The following is a 19318-nucleotide window of genomic DNA, read 5'->3' as shown; positions in this document are numbered from 1 at the left end:
TCAAAGTGATTGAATGCTTTACTTTAATTTTGGAAAATAGTGTTAAAATTAGTGTTAATTTTAACATTAAATTTACAGAAAGGCTCTGTCAGTATTCTACAGCAAAACAAAATCAGGAAAGCTGATTCAAATGATGGTAAAGCCACATGAGTTATTCCTGTTTTTCCTGTAACAGGAATAATAGACTCACTTACACCACGATGATGAATCTTAATTGTAAGATCATTTGAGCTCTTCCTGACAACCACTGTTTCTTTTGCCACATCCATTTTGTTCTAAATACAACCCCTAAAAGGACAGCATCAATTATTTAACGTCCATTACACTTCATGGCAGGGCCTTGTGCAGACATTTTGAGACGCAGAGGCCCAAAAAAAAAAAAAAGGGGCACTAAAGAGGTGTGTGCTTGTTGATGCAAATTATGAAGTTCTATTCATTCATTTTCACCTGAAAAAAATTACTCAGCTGTTCAACACAATAATGATGTTTTTTTTTGAGCAGCAAATCATATTAGAATGATTTCTGAAGGATAATGTAATGATTCTAAAAATTCAGCTTCGTAATCACAGAAATAAATTACATTTTGGAATATATTAACATACAATATTAAATATAATGAAATAGTAAAATTTTTACAGTTTTTATGTACTTTGGATCGAATAAATGCAGACTTGGTGAGCAGACAAAAACATTTGATTGGTAGTGTACAATTAAAACAGAAGATGGCACAGTTCAGACTTTGTTGTATTTAATGGAAATATAAGTAGGCATTTAATTAAACAACAGCTCATTTACAACATTTATATTACCTTTTTTAACTATTATAGACCTATTAATAAAATGAACTAAGTGACAAGTGATAAAAATGTGAAATATAGTTAATAGAAAGAAAAAGAATTAAAGTGTGACTAAATGCTAAAAATAATACCTGATTGTGTACAATAATTTGATTATACATTTAAAAAAAACCATGGATATTCTGTACAAGTTGTTAGAATTTTTAGAAGACTGAAGCAAAACATTTCTAAGAGAAATAGAGATTGTGAGTGATGGAAAACACAGGCTGGATTCACAGAATCTTTAACGGAGCGGTAGCTGAAAGCTTTTAAAACTTAGTTTGATGAGAGGAGCACCTCAGCCAACAAGGACAGAAGGGGCAGTGGCTCTAAAATTTTATCCTGCAATTGTTACCTGATTTAACCAATAAAGATTCTAAATAGTTAATATAGATGTTACCATTTTCAAGATTCCATACCCCAATTTTGAGTTATTATAGTAAAATGTATATTATTAAAAAATGTATTTATCTTTTATTTTTATGTTTTCTATAAAATATAGTATCAGGTTATGTTTCAGTAATTTTTAATTGTCTTGTTTCATTTTATTTTTTTATTCATTTTATTATTTTATTAAAGGTTTTTTTAAAAAATATATTTCTGTTTGTTTAGCTAAGTTTATTTTTACTTGTAGTTTTAGCAATTTTACTTACTCAGATTTTACTTTACTCAAATTGTATATATCTCAACACACACGTATGAATATATATATATATATATATATATATATATATATATATATATATATATATATATATATATATATATATATATATCTTAAAAGTTTTTGCATTTTAAGTAATATTTTTAAAATTAAATGAATATATAAACTTTATATATATAATATATAAGTATATATATATATATATATATATATATATATCACTTCACTTTTTTTCAACATTCATTGACATTTCAATAAATGAAATAGCATTTCATTGGTTGTGAAGACAAGTACATATAAGTCATGTAATTGTTTCTGGTAAGACTTTGCAGAAAGACTTGTTCATTTAATTGGTTTTTAGTAAATCAATACTCCCAGCCACTGGCATGGACACAAAACAAACAGTTGATTTCATGAAGTACAGGTCAATAAATACTATAGTGGTGCCTTGAGAAGTGAATAAATTAAAGAGTCGAGCCAGCAGCCCCTTTAAATGATTGTGTCCCTTCTGTCCTATCTGAGGTGGAGGACCTTCATCCACACACAGATAAAGACACACACTCATCCAAACGGGCAGCAAAGCCTCAGCCGCTTGTGCCTTTGTGTGGCTGAATGTTATCACTGTCACAGGGTGTCTGTAATTACCAAACGTTTCGAGGTTCCTGCAAACACGAGGGCTCCACTCAGGATGTTCCTGGTATGGCAGGTTTTAGCGTGGATGGGGCTTCACTTCTCCTCAGGGTGTTCTGTGAGGAATGAGTCACACTGCCTTCCTTGCTGCTGCCATTACTGATTACATTGTAGATTGCTGGGAAGTGAAAGCCAATAGAGCAATGATGTAAATAAAAATGTGGCATTACTTCAACACGACACAACCTGCCTCATGAACACAATATTAAATTATTAGACGCATGGTGTAATGGTCTCTTTAAAGAAATGACTTTTCGAGTTTTGTGCAAAATTATTATACTATTTTGTATATATATATATATATATATATATATATATATATATATATATATATATATATATATATATATATATATATATATATATATATATATATTTTTTTTTTTTTTTTTTTTTTATTTTTTTTGTTTTTGTCAAATGCAATGAATAGTACAAACGATCAGTAAATGATAATAGTATTATAAACGTGATAATGATCATTTCCAATGTAGAAAACGAACTGAGAAATGTGGTAATCTCGCCACCTGCTGGAATTTTATGGCAATGTGTTGTTTATTATGTGCCTTAAATCACAGAATGCATTTCATTATGGCTATCAAATACCTCTAATCATATTCCCATACAATTAAATACCTATTTTATAAAGGTCCATATGAAACAAAAAACTATCTAGTAGTAAATTCTTGCAAGTGATTTTTTAATTAGACATTCGTTATTAGACGGTTATGACAAAACTGTGGCAACTTTTTGACAACCCAGAAAAAAAAAAATAAATAAAGTTTTGAAAATAAAAATAATATCAATAATTTTTAATAGGATCCGCTAAAAAACTAAACCCCCAAACTATTTATTAATGAGAATGTAGTTTTAAGTCAATGAATTACCTAACAATCAAACCACTGATGTTTCATTCACGACTCATAATTAAGAAAAAATAGTGATTCCTATTATCTACTGTTTATCTAATTAGTTTCACAATGCAGTTTACTGGTAGACAGGTTTGAGTAACAATCTGTTTCTTCACAATCGAATCTGAAGTATATATGGGGTTTAAGCCTACAGGCATAGAAGATTAAAATGCAGCATGAGTCAATCATCTTGTCACAGGAAGTGAACTGAGGGGAAATCATTTTAAGCGAAGTACAAGAGAAAAAATTGTGTCACACCTGTGTGACTCACCAGCAGCTCTCTCAGCTTTCTGGAGTGAAAAGGTCTCCAGCTTGAGCCCGAGAATGCTGGCAGGAGATCTTTCAATAGCATTTCCCGCAATATCTGCTGCTTCTGGGGGAAAACACAGAGCCTGTTTCTGACAAGAGTGTATAATAGCTGGGTTTCCTCTTGTTTCCTTCTAGTGTGTGTGTGTCTGAGGAAAGCAATAACCAGAAAGAGATACAGAGAAAACAGTCTAGCTTGGGCTAGCTTTCAGAAGACAGAAAACATGTGCATCCTTTCTGAAACTTGCAAGCATCAGTTCTGATTAATTTTAATCACAAGGAGTGCATTTCTTCAGAATTTCACTTTAGAAAATGAGTAATAAGACTGTTCCTTTAAAACAGGGAGAAGAACGTATTTAAGGGGGCGTGGCACTGTTTGCTCAATCAGAAAATGCATAAGCTACGCATTGAAATGATAAATAAAATAATAAAACGTCTGCATGGGTACATTTATACAGAAACGTACGCTCTGTTTGAACGAAGACCGTGCTTGCAAGCACAAAGAGCCTCGAAACGAACATTATTGCTCACACGCTGCAAGTTGCACACACGGTTTAATTTACCTCAAACCTCCACAAAGCCTCTGGCACAGGTTTTTCACAGTTCGCAGGAGGAGCAAATACTGTGCCACAAGCCCACTGGTGAAAGCAAAGCTGCGCTGTTTTTAAAGACCGTGATCTTATTCCTCAGACATGCCGCACAGAAAGAGATGTCACGGTCGTAAGAAAAACAAGGAGGTATGTTTTCCTACATGCATGTAGTATTTTGCGTAACTACGTGAAGGTTAGCATATTGATTGAGGTTGGGAACCGTTCTGAACCGATTCCTTTTTACCGAGGGCGCATTCACCAGACACTGAACTTTACGTTGGTGAGAACGTGTTTCCTGATTTTTTCTGTAAACAGTCTTCTGTAAACAATCTACTGCGAAAACTACAGTAATCTGCAAAGGTTCGATTCCGGAACGAATGACTCTTACAATCCGATTCTTTTGAGTGAATCAAACTATACAGGCCGACTAGTAAAGAATGATTCTCTAAGGGTTGACTCTTAGGAGCCGGTTCTCTTTGGCACATCCAATCCTAAACGCAACCAGTGAAATTTGACTCCCAAACGAATGATTCATACGAGTCGTTTTTTACCAGTGAATAAAAACACAGCCTGCAGTTTGACCGGAGTACATTCCGATTCCAGAATGAATGACTCTTATGAACAGGTTCTTTTTAGTGAACCTAAACACATTTGAATCATCCTAATCAGATACTTAATTACGAACTTACGAAGCATTTGACATGAAATAGGGTGGCTATGGCTATCTGTGTGGGACATTATCTTATCGCAATCTATTCATCACGGCGCACTCAAATAAGCATAAGAGCGGTTCGGTTCGGACTCCTAAAACCCCGAAAGATTCATAATTTTCTGCATCGTCTTGTTCCATCAGAAATGTTCACTTACGCTCTTGTTCTTAACACTGAAACATCGCATGGTCAAATAGAGCATGTTTTTAAAAAATCGACCCTCGTGAAGCTTTAATGCACAGCAAATACGTTTTAGACTTTCGAGCATGTTTTCGAGGCAGATGCGTAGAGTACCTGCACAGAGAAACAAAAATATTCCGTAACCACGGTGTTGGGCAATCGCTACAGAGGAATGCTTGTGTGATAAAACAAAGACTCTGCCTCTCTGCATATTTTTTTTTTCATTATGCGCAATGCAAATTAAGCATTGCAAAGAAACGCAAAAGAGGTCACCACATCGTGCGACCAAGACATACCGGCACAAATAGTTATTTGCTGCAATTATCTTTAGTGTTCTGGTACCCACGCTCGCGGGAGTGGCTCTATCCGAGAACGAGACAGCAGCCCTCACTTGAATGAAAGAAGCTGGCGAACGGAACACAAGGAAGTCTAGCAAACTTTGTAGCCTTCAAACGATTCGTCCTCCGCCATGGCGTACGCAAAGTATTGGTCGAACATCGTAAGTAGATCCGTGCCATGATTTGAACTGCCGAGAAAACCAAATTACAATACAAAAAAAGTCGTAGTGATCGGTGAACATTTGAGGATTAAGTTGATCTTTGTACTTGTACGCACAGGTTCGGTTATTAAAAAGCGCAAAGTCAATATTAGAAGTTGGGCGTTGTCGTATTTAGTGTCGTGAAACTGAGTTTTAATGCGTTTGCATGGATCGTAAAGTTTCCTCAAGTGACGGATACTGGAGCAGCTGTGCAATTGTAATAATAATAATAATAATAATAAAATTAAATGACTTTTTATGTGCTGCATAACAGCAAAGTGTCAACCTGAAATAATTTAATAGCTTCGAAAATCATAAAAAGGTTTTTCTCAAGAATTATTCCGTTGATTATTTTCCTCTTTTTGTAGCGTTTTATTCTTTAGAGATGTAACATAGTAACATGTTGAGCTCTCAGTTTATTGTACAGTTTTTGACAGGGCGCTAAGTCACTTTTCTTTGTTTCTGTCTTAATTAGCATGGTGACACTTCGTTACAAAATGCCAATGTTCCTCAGACCTCAAGGTTCCAGGTAAGGTAGAGTCTTCAGTTTCATTTGAAAATACTGACAAATTCAGAATAAAAGTCAAGTATTATACATTTTCATGCTGCATATTAGTACCAAAAGTTGTCTTTATAAAGGGTACCACCTCAATGACTGTTGGGGTTCCCACGGTCAAAGAAAACCTGGAAATATAATATTTTTAGAGCTGTGTTTCCAAGCACGGAAAGTCGTGCAAAAATCAGGTTAATTTCTATAGATTTTTTTAAAAAAAGCTTGGAATCCAGTTCACCGTAAATGATTGAAAAATGTATAGAATTTTATTTAAATTGCTAAAACAATATGTCTAATGCCTGCACAACACCATCAAGAATATGCTTGTGGTGCATTGGCTTCTCATGGGGAGTTGACACCCTCTTGTGGCCCGTGAAAGTCCTAGCCAGTCACTGACCTGCTGTTTAACTAAATTATTGCCCCCAGTCAGTCTAGTGTCACAGATATGAACTGTAATTCTTCAAAGCCATGAATGTTTTATCACCCAGGCCTGCTTTGTTTGCACATCCAGCCCAGAAAATGTAAAACAGCATTCCTTTATGACACCATTCTCCATCTTCTTTAGAGAGCCATACCCACATAGACAGTGATGGAATGCATTTATGAATGTGCAGTGCTTTAAAAATATTGATTTTGTATGACTAGAAATGCACTTGTTTGCTAGAAGGCCCCTGGTGTGGCTGCAGTGTTTCGGTATCCCTTGACTGTGTCATAAAATGCTCTCAGGGACATTTTGTTACTATATATATGTCTTGAAACTCTACTTCATCTGGTGCTCCAGTTACATTGAAAAACACCGGCACCGGCCTGGCAATGCCCGGGGGCCGCTTAGCTCAATATAATTGTATAACGCCGGCTAGAATATTATGAATACAGAAGTTTAAAAAAAGAAAATATAAAAAAAAGCTTTGAGTGTTTCTCAAGATAACACAGCTGGTTTGACTTGCTCTGTGAGCTTGCAGACGAAAGCTCTCAGGTGTGTCTGTAATTATGCATGCTTTATTATCTCATGCATTTACATGTCTGTGGATCAGAGATTTTTTTTTAACAGCTTAAGACATTAATTAGAAGTCTTCTGCCTTCAGGTGTTCGTGTCAGTTAATGTTCATATAACATGAGTCTAAGTGCTTCTGATAGTTTCAGGAGGATATATGGGTGTGTCAAACCTTTTGTTTTATAGAATCATGCTGTGTGTGTGTGTGTGTGTGTCTGCACATGTGTGTCTGCACAAACACAGGATGTTTTTCTTTGAGAGCTCAAGCTTCACTCGTTCCTTTATGTATTGAATTACTCAAATTTGGACATCATGGCTTTTAGCTGCAGTTTAGTTGAACTTAACATTTTAAATGTTATTTGCGATGTGAAAGCTAAATTTGCAGCAGCCATTACTCCAGTCTTAAGTGTCACATGATCTTTCAGAAAATATTCTAATATGCTGATTTGCTGCTCACGAAACATTCAGGATTCTGGAAAATGGATGAATAAATTGACCTCGTAATTTTGCTCGTCCTTTAGTATATTTTGCCCTCTGTTTGACCCTGACTGGTGTTATCTAATTGCAGTGTTTGTGTATTTCTAAGTAGCACTGTGGAAATAATTAGCCATGTTGTGTCATATGTAATATCAGGTTCCTTTGGGCTTCTTTCTCAATCGACATCATGAGGATTGACACTGAATGTTTTAGTGTGCTGCTGTTGATTAAGGCTGTCGAAATGAAGCCCCCAGGAATGCAAGTTAACGTTTCCAGTCAGGTGGTGACTTTGAGAGCTTTCATATCTCCTAAAATAAGTCGTGAGGTCAGATGGATTGTGTTATATTGTAAATATGCTACTTTGCAGAAGAAGAGGTTTCATATTTGCGATGTTATTCTCAGATCATATAATGTAGTAAAACACAGAAGATAGAAGACTGAACCCAGTTTCTTTGCTTGAAGCTACATGCAAGTCTTAGCAACGCCTACAAATAAAGCCTCCTGTGGGTGATTGATTTACTGATCTGAAACATCGTAAGCATAAGTGCAGTGTTTGATCCCATCCTTTAAACGCGAACTGACAGAGACACCTGATTGCGAGACCATCTGCATGTTATTTGATAAAAGTACAGCTGCTCATTGTTATCTGTGTTAGCTTAGGCACTGTAGGCTATTAAATGCTGAAAGTCAAACAAATCCTAATCAATACTTTGTTAGTATTGTGCATTGATCAGTTGTACTGTGTTTTTATATGCAGTATTTATATGCTAAACTTGACCTAATTTTATGTAGGCCCACCTACTTAAACCTTTCTGGGCTTGACTCCGGCTTGACACCAAGGTTTGGCTGTCTTCAGTTGTCTAACACGCCTAACTGCATGTCCATATCTGACGAGATGTCAGTTGAAAATTTTAGATGTTCACACCCAACAAATATCTCACTCAACTGGCATGCTTTGTTCTCAGCATTTGGGGTGGATACAGTGCGTTGTGATTAGGCATTTGAGAAAACTGTGGGCACCTGATTTCCTTGCATCTATGAAATATAAGTTATCGCACCTTTCTTTGAATTAGCTTGCTTTGTTGCAGTGTGCACGTCTTGGAAATGCACCGTAAAAAGAACCATAAACGTTTACCTTTGGATCATACCGTGTGAACGTTCACATACGCCCTGGCTATCCCTGCTTTAAAAGTGTCAGACGTCTCGGTCAGGAGGTATAAATTCCACGTGCTTCCCTATTTAGCCATTCCTCCTTCCCCTCCTTCCTTTTGATTCCGCCTCCAGTAAAGTGGCAAAGCCCCGCCCACTGGCCCTAACCACTCCCCTGGCTCCTCCCCCTGCTCCCTGTGCCTGGAACATGCTGTAGCTCAGACAGCAGACACAGCAGAGCCACAGAGACGGCGTCACACACTCAGCACCGATAGACATGGGCCAGATCTTCAGCTGGATCCGCGGCACGCGGGACCAACCGGCCCTGCAGGACGTCGCTGTAGAGCAACAGGTGTCTCTTACTGGATATAACCGTATTGAGGTCTCAGAGAGTATTGTGTATGCATGGGTTTGTTTAGCATTGTGTTTGAGGGGCAGTGACTGACTTGACGGTGTGAGGATATGAGATTGTGCTGGTCAGGAGGTCTTGGCTTTGGTCCCACAGCAACCGTCTGAGGGAGGAGGAATGCTGGAATGTGTGAGGAATGCTGGGAAATGTTTTACAAAAAGTGCAACTGTAGGGACTTTTAGCACTTAAATAAAGCTGCAGCTTCCAAGGACTTTTCAGTCTCCGTTATCTCTCTTACTGGCGGTATTATGACAAATCCAGGTGTTGCAATGCGCAGCGGTTGTTTGTCGATAGCGTTTCTGGGTGTGTTTCTTAAAAGAGCACTGTGATTCATTAGACTATGAATGGTTCTAAACTACATAAAGGTTCTCTGTTTGCACCTATGGTTCTATTGGCGTCCATGGTTATATAAAGAACCTTTAACATCGATGAAATCTTTCCTTCACAAAAAGTTTGTAGTGGAAAAAGATTTTTTAGACTTGAAATGTTCTTGGACTTAACGGTTCTTTTATGGTAATGTACCAAAAAAAAAAGACTTCTGGAACTATTAACTTCATAGTGTATGAATGTAATACTATAGTTTTTTTTTTTTTTTTTTTTTTGCTGAATTTGTAATGTTTCTGTGTTAAAAGTTATTCATAATACAATGCGGTTTAATTAAGTAGTTGAACATATGCTTTTTATTGCATTCTTTGTTTTGACTTACTTTTGGTTCATTTTCCCAGTGCCATTCGCGACGTTAATCTCACCAGCCTACTTCCTGCAACCTAAAACTGGTGTTATGCAGATGTCATGGGGAGCTGTGTCATTTTGAGCATGAGCAGAGCTCTCTGATATATGTGGCTGATGTTAGCCAATGTTGTTAAATGGGCTGCTATCCAGCTGCTGCGCATTCCCACAGTGCAACATGTCAGCCCGGTTCAGCATCAGCTACTGACGTTAATGGCCCGAAGGAAGACACTTGCTCACTTTCACTGTGGAGAATGTGCATTGTTACATGCAGATTTTCTTAAATGCAACAAAAAAAAGTTGTATAGCTGTATATAGTGCATACATAAGCGCATACTATAACTTTTCAGGCCTTAACCTGACTTTTGTCATATTATCTCTTAATATTAAATCTTAATTTTAATTCACTATTAATTTTTGCAGAACATATTTTGATAATTATTTTGAATGTCTTATAGCAGGAATGAGGGTGATAAAATTAATAGTATTTGACAGGTTTTTTTTAATACTTGCACAAACTAATATCAAATATATAATGATCAAATAAAACTAAGCATTGAAAATGTAAGAGTTCAGCAATTTGGTTAAATTTATCAGTATCCATCAATATTGGCATGTTTTTTCTTACATTTATTTTACCGTTGCCATCATTCTAAAGTTGGTCTTTGTACGTTGTAGCATTTAAAATGATGTATTTATGCAAAGATTTGTAATTTAATGGTTGGCATGAATATAAAATCTCAAATTAAGGCTAGATTTTGGAAGAGAACCTGTTTTTGAGTCAATATGCTTGAATCGGCGAACCCTTGGACAGAAAATCAGTCTGCAAACTACATGGAGAACATTTTTATTACAAATACAGTTGCAAGACTTTTCTGGTTGGGGGTGTTATACGTATTCATTCCACTGTGAAGTGTTCTGAGTGTATTGTGACAGTGCAGAAGAGTGTATTGATCTACAGTGGTTTGTGCTCTCAGTTAGTGACGTGCTATTGATCTGAACATGTGTGCCGTCAGCCTCCAGTTCCAATAGCGCACACAACTATTTCTATTTCTGTATGTTAAGTGTGCAGATTCAGCAGCTAATATCGTGTATTTAAAGCATGAGCTGGTATTTTTGTCTCAGAGGTGGACTGTTAGATTTATCTGCTGTTGACTTAATGCAGAACACTGTCCGAATGCAGGAGCTTCATCTTTAATGCAAAAATGTGTTTGTGCTGCCTGTCTTTTAGAGGTTAAAACATCAGGCCTTGTACGTTGAAGGTTTGAATGCCCTTGAGGCTGTTTAAGAGATTCCTGCATGTTCGGAGCATGATCAGAGACCGAATCAAACACATTACCGCGTTCATTGCCTAATCATTGAGCAAGCACGATGTCATACATCATGAGCTGTGCACACTTGAGCAACAAGAGCACTATTTTTTACCTTCCACCATAGCTCTGTTCCAAATCCTAGCGAGGTACCTCCCCAAGCAACATTTTACAGCATCGTAAATGTGTTAGACATCATTTTGCTGCCTAAAAAGATAGCTGCCTCATTTTGGCTAAATTATAAGAGTCTTGGAGAACGCAAACCCTAACTAAGTTCATTATGACACCTGAAAGAAATATAATACAAATAGCTCTAATGTAATTTTGGATTTCCTTGTACACAGCATGCTTTAGGTGTAGCAGGCAGTAGACAAAAAGGCAGCTTACTAAATTTTGGAACAGAACTTGTTTTTTGAGATGTTTTATGCTTGAATAAACAAGTGACAGCAAACTGAATTCAGATGCCTGACTCTTGGACAGAAACTCCGTCAACAAACCACACGGAGAACAAACTACTAAATATAGACACGTTGCCGCACAGGACGTCACTTTCAAAGTCATTAATACAACTTTAACTTTACAACTTTAACTTTTAACAACTTTTTAGATTATGTGTAAGTGTGGAAAGCTAAAAGAGATTTAGTGTTTCAAAATCTTCCTTTTTTCATTTTAATACATTAAATACAGGATTTATTAGGAGTTTCTTGATTTTATAACTACTTCTAGAACATGCTTTTATGCGTGGTGGTTTAAAAAACACATTATTTTTTACTTAATTTGCATCATTATAATACCTTTCTCCCCAGCCTGACACAAATTACGTTTTTTTTATTCAGTTTAATTACACAAAAGCACAAGGCAAACACAAGGCAAAGTTCATCTCAAGCATTCAATGCAGAACAACAACAAAACTAAATACAAACATATAAGTTAAAGCACAGAAAAATAATAAAAACATAAATAAAACCAAAAAATTATATATTAGCCCAGTTACATACATACTTCTTGTTTGGTGATCTCATATTAGAAAGTGTTTCAAAGAATATTTTTTGATCATTGTTACAAAATGTAATATATGATGGTTTCTTCTGAGTTACTTTTGATTTATGAATATAAAACTTTACAAACATAATTTTAAGATTATTGATAATCTGCAAATTAGAAGCTGCCAAATTTTGCATATCAATTCATTGTAGCGAGTATTCTGAAAAGAGCAAGAACTTTATTCATTGTAGCTCTTGCACTGGACTGGACTCGTAACTTTGTAGATTTTCTTTATGTCCAAACATACACACTACACACTGACTAAATTCGTAAAAGCGTAATAGGACCCCTTTAATTTTAGTTTATTGTATGTTCTGCGTCATAATGTGCTGACACAACCAGATCGCACCTGAAGGTTATTTCTTCATCAGCGTCACACCTTGTGTGTTGAAAACGTCAGATGTTGTAAGACCTGTGAGTCAAATATGCGCGTATGTGTGTGAGATAATCTACTCACTTTCTTGCAGTCTGTCGAAAGGTATCGCTATTGTGACATTAAGCTTTTTTTGTGTACTTTTAGGGCTGTGTATCTTCGGTCAGTGAAAGTTTCCAACTTTTAAGGCCACCCAGACCACAGATGGAAAGCCACGAGTGAAAGAAAATGCATTAACTGAATCAAAATGGGAGTTGAGTCCGTCAGACATGGACCTTTAGCTATAAAGCTTTCTATTTTAGTCATCTTCTAAAATAAGAATATTCTTCTAGAATATTTTATAATCAATATTAAATTCTGTAGGCTATTTATGTTGGCTAAAAGGGGAAAACCTTTAATATTATTTAATATATTTCCCATTCAGCCTGTTTAAATAGAAAATACGACGCCACGGGGCAGAAAATTGCACTTGGGGTCTCTACGATAAAATCTTTTTAGATTTTGTCTGAAGTCTTTATCGTAATACATTTTAAAATAGTTCTTCAGGCTCTAAATCACAGCACCGCAATTATCACGAAAATCATGTTTTAATTGAGATTGAGTTGAATAGGAATGCTAATGGATAGCTTTCCTGTACTATATTAGAAGTCAAGGCCCGCTGAAACAAACAGAGCAGTGTTTTAACAGAGTGACCTCCGAGTTGTGTACAGCGTTCACAGAGCCTGGTCTGTTTTGCAAGGTTTTCTATTCAGATTGTCAGTTCTGAGCCTGCAGAACTTGATTTGCACATACATATGCTCTCTGGCCTTCTGAGATTCATTCTTAGATTTCATCACCACTACATCTTGACCTCTGTGTCTGGGTGGGACTCTGATGACAGACTCATTTATTAACAGATAAGGGTTGCTATGCTGTTTAGCCAGTCACTGGTACTTGTCCTGCTTAAGCCCGCTTCATATTCACAGTTCGTGCACCTCTCCATGCCGAAATGATCTTTAAAAAAAACCCAGATACAGTAATCCCTATATCTTTTGGTGATGCATTATATCATTGTTGTAAAACGGGTTGAATTGACAGTTTGCATTGACTTTAAACAGATGGGCGGTAAAGAAATCTAATCTGGTTGTTTTGGTCGTTCTGTCAGGACAGGATACTTAACTTATCTGTTGCGTTTGGTCAATGGCTCTTTCCTGTTTTCCTTATTTGGCTTCATTTAAAGGTCCCCTGCTTCAGAAGTGGCTCTGTGGAGTGCAACTGCATTCCAGAACAAATACTAAAGCAAACCCATTCTGGGTGTATGAGGGTGTTTGATGTGTTTTGTGATAAGCCTCAAAATCTCCACCCAGCTACACTCGCTGCGACTGATTTTGCTGTCACCGATGTGTGAGATTTGTCACCTGGACGGAAGCTTTGTGTGAGATTGCATTAGCGTTTAAGTCATGCAGAATATGCTACTGTATTAACATAAATGTATACAGCAGCACAGGAAAACGGTAGTAATTATATTTTTGGCATGATGGTAGTTATTAATGACACAGCTGTTGTGCTCCCTGGGACACAATTTCAAGATCAGCCTTTGTTGTTAGCCACTTAAGTACTTGTACTTGTACTATATATTATATATATATATATATATATATATATATATATATATATATATATATATATATATATATATATATATATTTTTTTTTATAATTATAGTGTTACTATAATTATAATTACTATAGTGTCACTCTATAATTCTAATTACTTTAATTTTTTTAATGTGTTTTATTTTATTTTATTTTAATTTAACCATTAATGATCAAATCATTACTCATTCTCCAAAGATGAATTATTAAAAGAGAGATTGTCAGTAGATTAAAAGTTAGATTAAAAGAAGATTAAAGTTAGGATTTTCATGGCCTTCCCACTGATCAAGCCGATGTGTGATTTCACCCGATGTGTACACCAGATGGCAACCTTCTACCATAAAAGTGCGCTTGGTTTCGCCCCGTTTAGGGTTTGCAGTCAAAATGGCATCCCGTGTGAACAAACAAACCAGTTAAAGCTTTTTGTTTTACCAGTAGGAGTGTATATGAAGGCAGTGCAGCGGCTACGTAACTACGCCATGTTCCTCTTACATAAGCGCTGGCTCTAATTCTGCAGCAAGTCCGAGCTTCCGTTTAAAGCAGGGCTTATGACTCACCCAGTTGTTTTTCATCCTTTGGCTTTTTTTATGTGCATCAACTCATTCTCTCTCTCTCTCAGTCCCTCTCTGTTCTTTTTCCATGCTCAGGGTGTGGCGGGTTGATGCGTATGTGATGCTGTTTCTCTCTTTCTCTGGACTGATGGTAGGTTGTGCAGTTCAGATTCCTGAGCGGTGAGTGCACCAGACACACCCAGCCTGACAGGCATGAACTGGAAGGCTTGCACTGTGTCTTTTTCTTCACAGGCCTCTACAGAAAACTGCACAACTTCTTATCAGTTCAGGTCGGCCCATACCCCTTCAAACCACTGCATCTTTGAAACCCATAGCCACCACCCCAACTCTTACTTCCTTAGTTGTATGGAAACAGTCTTGTGTTTGTTTTTCCTGGCTCGCTGTGCAGATGGGCGGAACCCCTTAACTCTCGACCAATCAGAACGCTTCCACACTTGGGGGAGGGGCATCAGCTGTTGAAGTGGTGGCGTGGGAGGAGTTTATGGTTTCTGGCTTCACTGCTGGGCGTGTTTCTCTTAGTATATGACTGTATGTGTGCATAAGGGATATATTTTATATATTTCAAGCGGAGGGAATTTGAAGCGACTCTCTTTTAGATTGGATTACAGGCGAAAGTGAAACAGGACACTCTCGGTTTTGTTACAGATGGTACGTATCTACAGCTCTTGCATTCTATCTGTGGTTTCCTGCCGCTGTACCTGCCTATAGCTGAAGATTGTGCCAGCTGCACTGCAGTTTGTGGAAACGATTACAGTGCTTTTGGCACGCAAGAAACTGCTTGTTTCATTGTTGTCTGAGAGACTGAAAAGGGCCTCAGTTCATTTCTTACGATAATGTCTAAGGAGACTTCATCTAAACTATCAGGAAATAGTTTGAACAGCTGGTTACTAAGTTTAGTGTTTTCGTGTAGCGCATTGGTTTTCAGGTTTAGAAGGTTTTAAGCAATTTTACATGTCAGAATGAGAGCTGCCTGTCACTATGCTCACATTTTTTAGATGTTTGTGACCTCAGTGTGCCATTTTCATACTTTGCAACCTTCCATTTTGACTAGCGCTCGTGGCAAGAGGTAATATTTCATGACTGGAAGCGTAGCTGCATAATTAATTTGTTTTGTAATGCAACAAGCACGCTACACCCTGTCTGATTGGTTACAGGTTTTGGTGGAATCTAGCATAGACTTGCTTAGTTTGCACTATAGTGTCATTATGAACTGTTCTGGACAACTTTTACATACCTCAACTTTAAACTTAAGCTGTGGACTCACAAGAATGTAGTTCTTAACAGGTTAAACAAACCTAATGCATTTTCCTCAGTTACATTGCGTTACATGTAGCCTATACTTTGCTGCCGGACATAAAGTACATACTTTAAGTGCATGTTTGACTGCTTGCAAGTGGCAACTTGAAGTCATTTTCCACATCTAGGATGTTACCACATAATAAAGGTATGGGGTTTGTAATGCAAAAGCCAACAAAAAGACTAAAAAAGACAAGTTATTATGAGTCAGAATCAATACAGAACTCACAATACATAAATCACTTCATTAGTCCCAGAACTGTTTGCTGTCACTTAACAAGTTGGTCTTGAAATACAATCTGCCTTGTGTCATACTAATCTGTGTGCTACTGAACCTCTCATTATGCCAGTAAAACCTGCCCATCCTTAAACCTCAACGCTAACATCATATCGTCATCACATCTTAGTTGTCATAATACAGAAATGTCGTCGTCATAGCATTTACCTAATAGCAAGACTTTGACAAATGATTTGAACGTCACATAACGAATTAACTTTCTTTAGCTACAGAGGGTTTACGAGTGTACTTTTGTGGTAATTTGGGTGGAGAAGTGCATTAGTCATAATTTTTGTTTAGGTAAAATGAGGTAAAACTAGTGACAAAAGACCTATAAACCACAGCTTTTTTTCTGTTTAGTGCTATTGAGGGTTTGAGGTATTGGGATGTAAGCATCAATGCTAACGTAGCTTACTTATATTTACAAATGACCAGTTGTTATGCTAAAAGGGTGTGTCTACTGATTCAACGTGCGACTCCACCAAACATGCTTCTTCAGTATGTAGATGAATTAGAAGAGGGCAGTGGCTCAGAGGCTAGAACAGGTCGGAGAAGACCTGTGTGGTTTGTACCTAACCCGTGTTGCTATTTCCTTTGTAACATTCGCTAACGCCCGCTAACAAGCCGTGGTTTCTAGGAGGAGCTGTCAAACTTGGACCGTTCTGTTAAATGTGCACAGATATTGCGTGAAGGATCTATCTGTGATAGCCAGATAGTTATTTAGTAATTTTGACCATCATGATCTTAAGATGACAATGTGAGCTTGTCATTAAGGCTGGTCTGAATCATGTGTGCATTCTTGCCTATTTTGGGGTACTGACACGTAGTCTTTGTCAGTGACATCAGCAAAACGCATCCTAGACTATTTTTGTCATAAGATTTAATAGAAAAATTATTGCTGACTCCGTCATTATTTGGTAGGATTTTCTGTTGTGGTTACATTGTGGTCTGTGGAATGTTTACTTCTATTTTAAGTGCACTGAGTCAGCATCAGATTCATTTCGGTGCTTCTTGTCTTTTTAAAAATGGAACCTGCCCCGTGTTTACCTACAAATTTACCCATAATGCTTTGCTTTTTTAATTGCTGCGCATGCATAGTGTTTATCTGACTAAAAAGCATGCATCTAGGTGGTTTCTTACACGCAACATTTAGCTCTACACCCATGCTTATTCAATTCACGTACACACAGTAACTCTCTTAAGGGTTTCCACCTTTTACTGTGTTATTGTTGTTGAATGGGTTGGGTTATTGAGGTATCAGCCAAGTATTTCTAAAATAATATTTTCAAGAGTTTTTTTCTAATGCTGTCAATATGCTCAGAGCCAGTGCTTTCATTATCACAGCTGCTCGTGTATCTTTATTTAGTGGCGCAGAGAAAGAGTGTGATGATGTACACTAAAGGCCCTTGCGTGGTCAAATATCAGTAAAATACTTGAGCTTCGAAGCTTTCTGAATGACATTTATACATGTGGTAGATGTAGATGTGGTAGAAATTGTGGATTTGTTACAATACAATAACAACCACAAGAGTTATTATTCGAATAATTATATTGGTATTATTATAATAACGTGAGTGCAAGAATAATTCTATGCTACAAATAGTAGCCTTTGAAAAGTGATTATTATTACTACTATTATATAAGTATAATCATAATATTTTTCATCAATACCAATAAATCTTAAAAGACTTTATGATACATATATGCAATGCATGTATAGTTTTATTACTATTATTAGTATTAATGATAATATTATTTAAATTTTATACAATTGTACAATAAATAATGATAATTGTCTTGTCGTCATTATTCACATTTATTTATTTGCTGTAGTAATTACATCTAATAAAATGAAGAAGGAAAAAAGAAAGAAAAAGGACAAAATAGTCTTTAAAAAGAAGAAGCGATCTTTATATTTTTTTATATTTTTAGTTCATCTGACCTGCCATGGCATTATAGTCAAGCTGGTCAAGCTGGTCAAGCTGGTCATGTAGGACAACGTGACACAAACAAAAATATAATGTGGAGTTTAAAGTGGAATTGAATTTTGGACAAATGAAATTTCACAGTGGGTTCGGTGCAATACTGTAAATTGAAATGCTGTGGCTGACAAAACGTCCCATAACTAATCACTTGCTGGATTGGCAAAATCATAAAAATCATATGAAGGACATTGAGTCCTGTGCCATCATTATCTCTGGTTCTTTGTGTGTCGTCATCAACAATCCACCCTCATTCAGTACATAACCTAAAACCTGCCGAGCTTGTTAGAACACTTCAGGAAACATCGAAGCGGTAAATCTACATGTAGGGTGTTCCTTGATACTATGTTCACAAACTGATATGGTGAAAGAAGAATAGATAAAACGCGAAGTCCAATAGAAAGCCAGGTTTATCCTTAAGCAGTTGTATATGGTGAATGGCTAGAAGTTCTTGCCATTATTATTATAATTCAGAAGACCTTGTTTAACATACAGTTTGTGAACCGTTAGAGCTACTGTTCTCCTTAGTCCTTACAGTAAGTCATCTAGGATTGTTATCACTTGAGTGGTCAGCAAAATATTGATTCTTATCTATTAATAATGATCGGTCTGATTAGAAATTGACTTTGCACTTGGAACATTTCTGCTCGGATTTGAAATTATGCGCACATATTTAAGCGTGTTTGATAATGCATGGGTTTCTCCTCTCTTCGGCATGACATCATGTTTCAAACAAAACTCATGATTTGCATGTGATTCTGGCTGTTTTTAATGTAGCTAGACGGTCAGGGATGTAATGGGTTCCCTGGTTATTTTTTGTTGACAGCAATAATGCTTTTCATAATAATGTAAATGCATTATGTTTTCTCAAACACTCAACTCTTCTCTTTCTGTCTCTGTTTTTGCAGTCTCAGCAGGTCACACCCACCACAACATCTCAGGTCTCCACAGCGAAACCTGCGCAATATGAGGTAAAATCCTTCTTTTTTTTTCAAATGTTCCCTTTTTCAACTCCATTTATTCACATTATCCTAGTTATTTGTCTGATGGAAAGATATTACACATAGAGGTTTATATTGCACTCTACAGCTTTATCG

General features: G+C 36.6%; 1 protein-coding gene across 17 annotated transcripts in view; it reads left to right on the top strand.

The window, feature by feature from the left end:
- The first annotated feature begins 4081 nt into the window (after positions 1–4081).
- The window catches only part of cast (calpastatin), a 28238-nt gene continuing 13001 nt past the window's right edge, over positions 4082–19318 (top strand). For 5 of the 17 annotated variants that reach the window (XM_043220848.1, XM_043220850.1, XM_043220847.1 and 2 more), the window contains exons 1-2: positions 8808–8977; positions 19130–19192. In XM_043220848.1, coding sequence (XP_043076783.1) covers positions 8873–8977; positions 19130–19192 — 168 coding nt within the window. In that variant the 5' untranslated portion in view covers positions 8808–8872. Of the gene's footprint in view, positions 4142–5240; positions 5384–5897; positions 5952–8790; positions 8978–15168; positions 15315–19129; positions 19193–19318 lie in introns of those variants that run through there. The other 12 variants (XM_043220859.1, XM_043220853.1, XM_043220844.1 and 9 more) reach the window with 8 other exon arrangements.

This window comes from Puntigrus tetrazona, chromosome 21, assembly GCF_018831695.1.
Source record: "Puntigrus tetrazona isolate hp1 chromosome 21, ASM1883169v1, whole genome shotgun sequence".
In the NCBI taxonomy this organism is placed as follows: Eukaryota; Metazoa; Chordata; class Actinopteri; order Cypriniformes; family Cyprinidae; genus Puntigrus; species Puntigrus tetrazona.
The sequence above is the reverse complement of the archived record's forward strand: the minus strand, read 5'-3'. Positions and strand labels throughout refer to the sequence as shown.